This window comes from Melospiza melodia, chromosome 2 (genome assembly GCF_035770615.1).
Source record: "Melospiza melodia melodia isolate bMelMel2 chromosome 2, bMelMel2.pri, whole genome shotgun sequence".
NCBI lineage: Eukaryota > Metazoa > Chordata > Aves > Passeriformes > Passerellidae > Melospiza > Melospiza melodia.
The window spans coordinates 126,066,759-126,078,753 of NC_086195.1; the positions used below are offsets into that span (position 1 = coordinate 126,066,759).

The 11,995-nt window shown below is 44.9% G+C and overlaps 1 protein-coding gene across 1 annotated transcript; it reads right to left on the bottom strand.

Moving 5' to 3' along the window:
- Positions 1 to 482: 482 nt before the first annotated feature.
- On the bottom strand, positions 483 to 11,155 carry LOC134414811 (coagulation factor X-like). The gene is made up of 8 exons (XM_063149922.1): positions 11,057 to 11,155; positions 8,752 to 8,912; positions 7,337 to 7,361; positions 5,009 to 5,122; positions 4,307 to 4,447; positions 3,418 to 3,692; positions 2,551 to 2,668; positions 483 to 1,793 (listed from the first exon to the last, which is right to left on the bottom strand). Exons 1-8 carry the CDS (start codon positions 11,130 to 11,132, stop codon positions 1,252 to 1,254), a joined length of 1,452 nt encoding a protein of 483 aa, XP_063005992.1. The 5' UTR covers positions 11,133 to 11,155; the 3' UTR covers positions 483 to 1,251.
- Positions 11,156 to 11,995: the final 840 nt, after the last annotated feature.

Below are 11,995 nucleotides of genomic sequence, written 5' to 3' on the forward strand. Positions count from 1 at the left end.
CAGGATTTGGTAGGATCCAGACCTGAGGCTTTCCTTTGAAGAGGGATCTTTCACCTTGATTGAGCACAAGGAGCAGCACCCGTGGGACAAAGGATTTGAACAGGAACCCAGTGGACAGAACTCAGGGAACAAACACTGCCGAGCAAACATGGAAGTAAGCCCACTGAAGAGTTATACAGGTCAAGACCATCAAGCTGAGATAACTGACCTGCCCACTCACTTTCCTGCCCACAATTAGTGCTGGCTGCAGCAATATTTGCTGTTTGCAGAGTTGTGTTTTGAGTTTGTCAGTCTGCTTTGCTCACAGCATCTGCTAAGTGACACGAGCCAGTACCAGCTCAAAGCGCAGCAGGTGCCTAAGGAAGTTCAGTGCTCCTCAGAGCACAGAACATAAGAGATTGGAGAAGCTTTGAAAAGCCATTGGAATTGTAAGGGGGTTAGAGGCTGAGGGGCTTTGTTAGAAAAAAACCCAACCAAAGGAGAAAAAAAAAAGAAAGAATGTTTTATTTCAAATGCTGGTGTACATCAATATTGCACCTAACTGAAACCATCTAGAACAATACACATGCAAGGAGCTTTCCAATCCTCAGCCATACACAATTCAGAACAAGATACAGAAAACACTGAATATGCACATGTATATATATTCTGATGAGCAGAGTGTACAAATTAAACTAGAGTGAACTAAAATACATACTTATAAAGCAAAACCCCTTTTTAACGAGCTGCTGTGATTATTTAGCATCACATATTGATTAATTGTGTCTCAGCTGTTACCATGCAAGATCCCCTGCTCCCTTCATCTTCTGAACACATCTCAAGGTAGAAGCTAAACAACTCCAGTATGGATAAACTCCCTGCTGAGCCAGATGGCTGCAATATGAGGATTTAGTGACTCCCATCCTTCCTGCTTTCATCATGGCTAGTGACTCTTCAGAATATGTTTAGAAGTCTCTGGTTGGAGCACTCTTGACAACTGATAGGAACCACAATGGCCATTGATAAGTAATTAAAAGAAGCCAAAGACCCCACTCAGCAGCCTTTTGGATTGGGGAATTCCCTCATTCAACCAATTCCAAACACCTTGACTTTCCTCAGAGGTGTTTAAAGCCAGGAACAATACAAATGGAAGCAGACCATAACTTTAAGGAGATGTCAAAACCAACTTAGCAGATGTTCAGGAAAAGAAAGTTTCCATTTCCAATCCTGCACCTTGGCAGGTAACAAGGAGGATCAAGGGACACAGCACCACTACAAACTCATGACTGTCCTTACCCAGCGCAGGAACCGGGACAGTTTGGTGTAGACCCCATATTTGCCTTTCCTTGCACATCCTTCACCCCAGCTAACAATTCCAGTAACAAAATAAGTATCCTTGTATCTGGTCACATGGGGGCCACCACTGTCTCCTTGGCAAGCATCCTTTTGCTCTGTGTGATAACCAGCACAGAACATGTTCTCAGTTATGGCTAAGTTAGTGGATTGCTTGCAAGTGTTCCTATTAACATAGGGGACCTCAAGCACCTTCAGTTTTTTGGACGTTCGACCGCCTTCAAATTCCCGCCCAAAGCCACTAACCCTCCCAGACTTCTGCGTCATCAGAACTTCATTAGCAAAGTCTGCTTTGGGGAGACATGCTGGGATGACGTACTCTGAAAACGTGATAGGCTCCTTCAGCTTTAATAAAGCAATGTCATTATCGTAAGTCTCAACAATAAATTTGGAGTGAACGTATATTTTATCCACAGTGTGCGTTGATTCAGACTGCTCCGCCTTCTCTCTGTCCACTTCACCTGCACAAGAGCATTAAAAGGGTCATCAATGTGGAGAAAGTATAAGAACTTCAGAAGAACCTTGACAGAGGAAGAGAGTAGTATATTCTTTCTGTGTACTTTGCCCAGGACTTAGACCACACAAGGAAACTGTAAACAGGTATGGCAACATTTCTTAGCAGCAACTGGATTGGCTTTGGTCCTGAGATTTGGTCTATGGAGATTTTTTATGTACCAGTTTACACAAAGGCATAAGCTGATTCAGCTAAACTAATGCAATTTTGTGTGGAAGCACTTCCAGGAGCTTGAGCCTGGCTTAGAGAAGAGAACAGGGTCTGGACTACAACAGTGCAAAGATGAAGCTGTGTTGATTCTGTGTCCTGGCTCAAGGGGAAGCAATGGGAAATCCGAGTTTGTTCTTGTCTGCTCTATTCAATGAGTCAGAGATTTTCTGAGGGTTCTTGCAAGAACAACTCTGGATGCTTCTGAAGTGCCAGGAATGATGGGCTTCCTGCAGAAGCACTGCTCTGCTGAACACATTGATAACCAAAATGTCTAGAATATTTAACTGCAATCCCTTCCAGCTAGCTGGCAGAGAAGAAAGAGAGGCACCTGTTGTTACAAAGAAGGATGGTCAGAATGACAAAAAATTATAAAAAGCAGCCAAAAGGTAACAAAACTTAATGAATCATGAGTACATCTCATGGGAGATTTAAGGCACAGAAAGTTCGGCCCAACAGCTACTCTCACCTCAGAGGAGTAAAAACTAATTACTCACCAACAACAACTTGGATTTCTTTGGATTGGTTTATGCAATGAGCTGCAGTAAGTACGAAATTTTCATTCAGAATAGTTCCACCACAAAACTCTTCTCCTTCCTCATTTAACAGAACAGCCTGTGAAGCAAGACAGGTAAGGGCACAAGGAAGAAGTGCAGTTTAATGTTGACGAGCTATAAAGCACCAACTGACTTCTTTTCACACTACAGAGATGCTTCTTACTGCAACATGTATGCGGCCCTCCACGTCCCTCCTAGCTTAGCATTTCCCCATGCAGAGGCTGCTGATCAACTTCTACTGCTACAGAGTCCTGATTGTGCCTATGTGAAGTTAAAACATTTGCCTTCCACATTACCTCAGTGCCAGTGCTGAGTAACGCCCCTCAGGCATTGACTGACCGAGCAGGCAGAGTGCAGATTCCTGATCACCACATCCCTTGGACTTACCCCCCAAACAATGTCCAAATACAGGAATTCATTTTGGCTTTCCCAAACTCAAGGGTGAAACTGAGACATGAGGGTGTATTTCTGAACCAAAATGCTGGCTTTATCTGGCATGCACTTAGATGTGCTGCCTGGGCGGATGGTCTCAGACAGAACAAAAATGTAACCTGCAAAAATGGCCTGCGAGAACAACGTGACACAATGTCCACTCTGGGGACAAAGTAGGTTCCATCTAAAATGACACACACAGCCTTTTGTTTTGTCCCCCTGAGGCTGCACTTTGCACACAGCTCAGCTACATCTCACTGCTGCTGGCACGTGACATGGGCCGTGTTCAGAAGGCTCCCAGCCGGAAGGAGACTCTGCTCCCCTTCCCTCAGACACACGCTCTGCCCACAGGCAGGGCAAAGCCCCTCCATTCACCTGCCACGGGCACTGGCCAGGAAGACACTGATCTCCACCAACTATCCTGGTATCGACATACGGAGTCTTGCTTCTTGTTCTGTTGTCAGATGGAGGGGTGGGGCTTTCTGTGGTAATTACAAAGTTCTCCTCTGTGGTAATTACAAAGTTCTCCTCTGTGGTCATTTCGTATGGAGGAGGGTCTTCCTGATCAGTCGTTACATTGCCTTGGTCAGTGGGTGAAAGAACAGACCTTTTCTTCCTTACCACAGAAACTTTTCCACAAGGGTATTTTACTGTAAAGAGAAGAATGCTAAAATTAAAGATGGAGAGAGACAGCAGGCTAAGAGAAAACTTCTTGGAAATTACAAGGAAATAGAGTGAAGTAATATGGGTCACAAGAGCAATTTGTTATTTTTTAAAACGCTATAAGAACAACATTGTCAGTATATGTTTGACAACCTCTGATGAGTCCTTTCATAAGAGTGCTAAAATTTACATATGTAAATAGCACTGATTATAATCATTAACATTTTCAGTTTCTATAAAAAGAAAGGTTTTCAGAAGAAAAGTTTTGCAGGCTGCTTATTTATGCGATGGGTAAGCATTTAAGAAAATGAGTTATTAATGCCATTACTTTTCTCTTGGCAATAGTGAGATTTACTGTGGTAATTTGCTGAGAAGCACCTTGCAAAGGATTCAAAATCATGTACATTTTGATCCACTCCATCACAACACCTCACAAATGGAAGGCTTTGGAAATACAAATCTCCAGGCCTCACTGTTGGGCCTATGTCATGTAGGATACTGGTGGTTCAAAAGACATTCCTCAACTGCAAACCAAGACATCTCTTAACAGTGAAACAAGTCTCACCAAGCACTGCTATTGCTTTATCTCATGGCTTCGTACCTGTTGCAACACAGTGTTTGCCATCCTCTGCTAGAACATACCCATCTGCACAGGAGCACACCACATCCTTCCGCCCATCTCTCTGGACGCTGCAGAACTGCTCACAGTCCCCGTTGTTTATTCTGCAGAACTTTGGGATGACTGTAAAAGAGATGGTGGCAGAAAAACTGGACATAAACACCGACTTCACAGAAGATCTGGAAGTTCTCCAAAACAAAACACCCTCTTCAAACAGGATCTGTATCCCCACCTGCCAAGCACCTGAAGCACTCTTGAGGAATAACTCATGTGAGTGCTGAACATCAGCTTGTGCCTTACAAAGCAGCCACATCCAGCATACCAAATGTCCTTGCCAGGTCTGAGTGGGAGCAGTGGCCATGGCATGGTGAGCTCAAAAAGCAGAGACAAATTCTCAGGGGAACAATAAACAAAACACTAACACAGAACATAATTGTGTAAATCTTCACACAATTCCTCCCTCCTGCTCGAAAAACTCCAACTCCTCATCACTCCCCTTGGTCCTGTGACTGAACCTCAGTTTCACATTCCTGCTCTTACTTCTGGGCTAGTGATACCCCCCTGTCACAGGGGCTGCTCTATGCCACAGAAGTGAGCCCCAGGAAGGATTTCCATGCAAAACATGCTTCCCTACAAAGCTCCCTGGGAAGTTTTCAACCATGGTTCTCTAAAGCAGAAACTTACCAAATTCACAGTTCTTGCCTTGATAACCATCCAAGCACGTGCAAGTGTAGGAACCAATTCCATCTTTACAGTGGCCACCATAGTGACAAGGATTTGAACTGCACTGGTTCCCATCTACAAAAACAAACCAAAACCCAAATTACTATCAGTGTGCAAGCATTTTCAGTGGCCGCAGAAGGGCTCTTAGTTTTTCTTAGATCTTTCATCCTTCCTTTCAAAATATAGGTCCTATGAGTTGCCACATTCCAGATGGTACAAACAGTATAAACAGAATCATTCCAAACCTGCAATGATTCATCTTTATATCCTCAGTTTTGCAATCTCATTTTGGTATTATGATGCGCACACAAGCCTTTTTTTTGTGGGAAGGTAAAGAAATTACCTCGGCTGGTTAAAGCACGGTGTTCATATGGACAGGGTTGCAGATTTGATCTCTGTATGGGCCATTCATTTGTGACTGATCAATGACTCAATAATCTTTGTGGGTCCTTCCATCTCAGAATATTGTTTGATAGTATGATTGTGGTCAGAATATACATACAGTGAAGCCTCTAAGAGCTGACAGGACATTTCCATATTGCAATTACTACCTAAAGATACTGAACTTCTGGTCCCTTGCATTTCCCTATAGTGTTTGCTCTGTTTCATACAAAATGCAAGATATCCAGAAAAGTGACATTTAATAATTTGCTGCTTTAGATAACATGCTCTCATCCTCCTATTTTACCACTTGTACCCTTTGGAGCAGCTGAAACAGCAATGTCCATAGCAGAAACAACTTGCAAGAATCAACTCCTCCTAAGGATCCAGCATGCTCCCTGCATGGCATTTCTGGCCTGTAACCTCATCTGCTGCAGCTTTGCCTGTCATGGGGAACAGCTGCTGGGCTTTGTGTACTGCACCCACACATCAAGATCCATCTTCTACCTGTATGTGGCCAAAACCAAGACCTCTCCAAAAGCCCCAGCCATGGAGGCTCTGGAAACTGATGTTCATGCTTAACAGAGGGAAGACAAGACCAACATTAACAAAAAAAAAAAAAAAGATAGCCTGAAGGGCTACATCATAACTTCTGGTTTCTGCCTCCTCTGCAGTGCCATAGCACTCTGTTCTGTAGTGGCCTTAGCTAAGCAGCATCCTACTGCTAGAAAACATACTTATTTAGTTCTTACCCTACACTGTAGTTGCAGCTGTGGTAATGAGTTCTATATCAATATTGCACAAATTTCAGAATAGCCTACTAAAGCAGGAAGCAAGAACAAATTGTTCTAGTAACTTGCCTGAACATAGCTGTAGTTTTCAATACTTCTGAACACTCATAAAGTATTTGAGGACTGTGGTTTAAAATGTATGAAATCTAACATTTCTGCTAAGAGCATTGGCACTGATATTCTGCTGCTTGTATTCTCATAAGAAAACATTTTTTTTCTTTACTGTAACACTGACACAAGCTTTGCTTGAAATTTTAATCTGTAGGTTGCAGAGTTCATCCTGTGCTTAGAGGATTGTGAAAGTCTGTGTCTTCTTCATGGCAACTGTCTTCATTATTCTGTAGATTGCAAAAGACAAAACCGAGATCTCTTTGGTCAATACTTTTGATGCACTCCTCCCAGTGTGCAAACTGGACATATACTTTCTGGAGAACATGCTATCAAACACTAACACATTAAAAATCTGTCCCTGCACAGTGCTTACAAACACTAGAACCCTAATAAATAAAACTCACATATTTAGATAAAAAATCAGAAAACTGTTAGGTAGTATCTACTGGCATATTGGATCCATTGGCATATTTTCCTTGAATGCCAAACAGTTCTGTAAAAAACACAACCAAAAAATTGCTCTTTAAGACAAGAATCAACAACACTGCCATGGAAGGTGACAAGAAACTGGCAAATGACTATGCAATGTAATTTAACTTTGTGTTGGTTATGGCATTTAAGAGACACTCTCATCTGTGACTCTTTGCATCTTGAATTTTCCTATCTGGGGCTGCCCCTCTGAAGGAAAACTATCTGGCAGTCCCACACACACAGTTTCTGCTCCTCACTGTCCTTTGTGTGCAAAGGACCACTGTTATTTTTTGAGAGGACAAAGGCCAGTCCAGCCACTGCAGACAGCTGAACCTTGCCTTCAAATGAAGCAATTGGGTTCAAGCAACAGCAGGCAGTAAATTAGATTCCTTTTTCAGAGGAAGCACAATGTGAGGGTGTCCCAGAGTGAAGAGAGGAAGCAAGGGAGCAGGAAGGGGTTACTTAAGGAGTGCATCCTTTCAAACCTTGCAATAAGGAAGCTTAATCTTCTAAATAAACACAGAGTGTTTCTTACCTACATAGACGTTCCAGAATTCCTCCTACAGGTAGGTGTGGGAAATGGAGAAGAAAAAGAAATAGATAAGAATTACCAAATTCCTCAGAAAAATATTAGACTTTTCATACACAGGATACTTGCAGCTAACAATTGTTAAAGGAAATATTTACATTATAAATACATACAGTGCCTAGCAGCCCACTATTACCATTTAATAACTTAAAACCATATGATCCATATGGCCCAGCTCCACAGAAACAAGTCTCATGCATTTTTCAGAAATATCTGAACCTCTTTAGAGTTTTTTCAGTGTGATCCATTCAGCATAAGCCACTGGATTTCTTGCATAATTATCTTTCCACCAGTTTTGACTGAATTCACTTATATTCCTGTAATGTCAAATTCTCAGTCTTGATCCCCACCCCAAACTCCTGTCAATTAGGACCTCACAAATCGTGACATTTAAAAATACTTCGTCTGATTTCTGTTCTCCTTTTCATTGGCACTGAGGACTCTAGGATGCTGCCTGTGCAGGACAGTCCTTTCCAGTGACATCTGGTCACCAGGCAGAACAGGCTGTGCCAGTTCTGCTATAGGTAAGTCAACATTTATGATCTGAGGTGCACTGGTGATGCACCCAGAACTCCCCACCCAGGACACCTCAGGGTCACTCCAACAACATTCTGGCCATCAAATAATGCTAAAGGGAAGTGAATCTGGCCTTAGCTCCAGTTTCAGGGTAGTCCTAAACAGCCATATAGCTACAGCCTATGTTTGGAATACCACCTTTTCTACTTACAGTCCACACAGCTGCCCCATCTCTTTAACTTTTCCTTCAGCTTGGGAACAAATCACATTTCTGTCTAAAATTAAGCAAGCCATTGGGGTAGGGCAGGTGACACAAGAGTCACACAAACTTCATTCCAGTAAACATTAAGGCATTTATGAACTGTTAACACTATACATTCTCTCAATTCAGATAAAGAGAGCTACAAAATTACAAGCAAAACTGCTTGAAATAAGCTCATGAGGTTCCATGTCAGCATTTGCCTTGTCAGCCTTCCCACAGTCATGGCACTTAGGGACTGCCCTGACCACAGTGATGGCACTCAGGGATGTAACCCAGATAGGGTGAAAGTATTTTCAACACTGATAGCAGCAAAGCCATTGAATGTCAATTAACTTTCAATGGCAATTGAACAGATCAGAACAGGTAAAAGAATGGAGGATGTAACCTGGGATGGCCATGCAAGAGCTACATTAAGACTGTTATGGGACGATTATTGCCTTAGCAATTCCACCCACAGTCAATCACTATTTGTGTTAAGTGATTGGGAACAACCTGTGAGTTTTGATGCCCAGCTCAAAGGACATGAATAGTAATTTTTAAACATGAAATATATAGACCTAGTTTCATATTAGTTCATCCTTACAGTTTTCTCCTGATCTTCAAAAGCTTCTCTTGCTTCTTCTTTTGAGCAGCGCTCCTCAATGCATTCTCTTTCAATATTCCCTTGCTTCAATTCCTCTAAGAAAGAGTTAGCACGTTTTGTTCTTTCCAAGAACTTGTCGGCATTTTCTTTCTTGATGAATACTAGACAGCAGAGAAAAATTATACAGGTGGGTAACAGTTGGTGGTGGAAAAGAGTCACAATAAATGAGTGAAGTAGAAACAAAGCCAAAACAGACCACACTACCTGTACACAACATTACCTGTGAGGTTAGTCCTCACACAGGCTGATACATCCCAAGATCTCTCAGGGCAGTCTCTCTGAGAATCAGTAGCCTCAGAACGAAATGTGGACCCCAAAATTCTCTCCTACTCTTTTTAATCTTGAAAAGGTTGCCAGTGAGGGCTTATATTTCTGCTGCTCCTGCTCAAGACTCAGTCTTGAATAGAATGGGAAGATTACAGAATCACAGAATCACTAGGCTGGAAGACACCTTCAAGATCATTGAGTCCAACCCATGCCCTAACACCTCAAGTAAACCAAGGCACTGAGTGCCACATCCAGTCTTCTTTTAAACACATCCAGGGATGGTGACTCCACCACCTTCCTGGGCAGACCATTCCAGTACTTTATCACTCTTTCCATAAAAAGTTTTTTCCTAATATCCAACCTGTATTTCCCTTGACGCAGCTTAAGGCTGTGTCCTCTCATTGTGTCATCTGCTGCCTGGAGAAAGAGACCAACCCCCACCTGACTACAGCCACCTTTCAGTTGTAGAGAGTGATAACTTCATCCCTTTTCTCCAGGCTGAACACGCCCATCTGCCTCAGAGGTTCCTCACAGGGTTTGTGTTCCCAGCCTTGTTGCCTCCTCTGGATGCGCTCAAGTGTCTCCATGTCCTTCCCAAACCGAGGGCCCAGCACTGGACACAGCACTCAAGGTGCAGCCTCACCAGTTCCCAGTGCAGGGGGAGAATGACCTCCCGGGATTAAGTAAATTGCTAATTACCCTGTAAAGAGTATATGTTCTGGGAAAGTGTGAAGAGTTTGGAAGTTGACATTTAATCAAGTTCTAGCATTGGAATTTACACTGAGGAAATACTTTGTAATATTTCCTATATTTCCAGTATTTTTTAGGCTGGAGTATGGAAGAGTGTGCTACAGATGTGACTTCAAGGACAATGACTTATGCTCACTGGGAGGCTTGCACATTCCTTTTGGAGCATTCATCATGCAGCTTAATTCCATGACAAATAAACTTGCTGAAAGTAATTATATACCCTAATATCCTCCAAGTGAGCACAGAGGAGACTTATTCTGCTTTCGCTGAAATTGGTGAACTCCTCCTCAGGGAGGCAAGTTCTGGTTGTGTTATTTATATTAAGCAATGCTGACATAATTTGAAGCCCCACTTGTTTTGAAAAGGCTCCTCTCAAGGAAGGCTTACAGAAAGTACTTTTAACTTGCAGCTCAGTGACTGTTAGTTCATTCACCCACTATCTTATTTGTCCTCAAATCCCTTTCTTCAGCGTCAGGAAACGGACAGGACACAGCCGGTGGGGTTATCACCCCTGTATTCCTTTGCTTTCACACCACCCGGATTAGCGGATGTTTTTGCAAACTTGAACTAGCCTCCTTCTGAGGCTGCTCGTTCTCTTCCCCAAGCCCTCCATCATACTCCCTTCTTTACAGACATCAAGGAGCACCAGGCATTAGCCAACCAAAGCAGGATATTCCAGAAACATGCCAAAGACCTTGTTTTAAACCCCAAGCAGTCTGACTCACTGAAGAAAGAGTTAACAGCTTTTGAAAAGTTATTTGCTGCCTTGGATTTAGGCGCTGACTCTGGCGGCACAGGAGGGCAGCGGGACCCGCTCCTCGCTGTGCCCCAGCTCCTCCACGGCCGAGCGCACCCACCCACGACTCCCCTCACACGTTCCCCCTCACCCAGGAGAGGGAGCGCCTCAGGCTGTGACGGCAGCCGTGCTCCCGCTGGAGCGGCGGGCAATCCCACCTTCCTACACCGTCCCCGCGATGCCCGCGGCAGCTGCCTGCCCCCGCAGCTCAGCTCGCCGCCGTACGGCGGTGTGATAAGCCCTCAGCCGTGTGGGAACCGAACCTGCCGTGGGGTGCCCGCTCCCCTTCCCCGGCGCTGTCCCGGTGCGCCCCCGACCCGCAGCACCGACCGCCACCCCTGCGGCGTTCACCCGGCAGGCCCCGCCTGCTCCCAGGACCGGTGCGAAGGGAGATCCCCCCCTCCCGAAACCACGGGAAAGGAGCCGCCTTACCGCCTCCCTGAGCGCGGAGCCCGGCGGGCAGCGCGGCGCACAGCACCAGCAGCAGCGGCAGCAGGCACCCGGACATGGCGGCACGGCACGGACGGAGGGACAGCAAGGACGGGACAGACGGGACGGACGGAAGCCGAAGTCTTCACCCCCTCGGGCGGGGTGAGACTGAAACCGCGGAGCTTCACCCTGCTCAGAAATAGCGGAAGCGGCGGGACAGGGTGACAGCCCCGGCGGGATTTCTTAGTCGAGGGGATGTGGCTGCTCTTCTTTTGGTTTATTTTTTTCAAAGCCCAAGGCAGCTTGGGGCTTTGGTTTGGTTTTAATTGCACTTTTTATTTTGGAGGAGGGGCAGTGAATTTTGCCTCGGTAAGCTGTCGTGCCCCCCAGCGCTGGGCACAGCCGGGCCCGCAGCCCGCAGCAGGCGCCGTCCCGGGCTGCTCCCGGCCGTGTGTCCCGTGCACATCCACACTGGAACCTGCTGGCTCCACGCCCCGAAGCCCTCGGCTGAAACTGGCCTCGATCTGTCCCCCCTTTCTTGGGGGGATTCGCAGTGCGCTGCGGCGGCCACGTCCTCGGTGCTTGCAGAGCCAGCCTTCCGCTCTCCTTCATCTCCTTGGCTTTCCTAAGCAGGCTGTTGTATTAAAAATATAATCTAAAACCAGATTTGTTTTGAAAAAGTAATTTTTTGTGGCATTTTTTAGTACCGATTTCTTTTGGCCTTTTTTCTGCAAGGTAATTTGTTCACAAATATCAGCATTTTCACTGGAGTGTTATAGAGGAGCAATTATCTTGTGGATCATGGAAAACAGAAATTATTCTGCCTTGAAGGGTCGTCAGGGATGGTTTTACAGTGCTGAGCACCTCATCTAAATGAAAATGAGGCTTTATTTGCTGGTCACTACTTCTCCTTGAGACTGGACTCTCTTTAGGAGCAAGGAG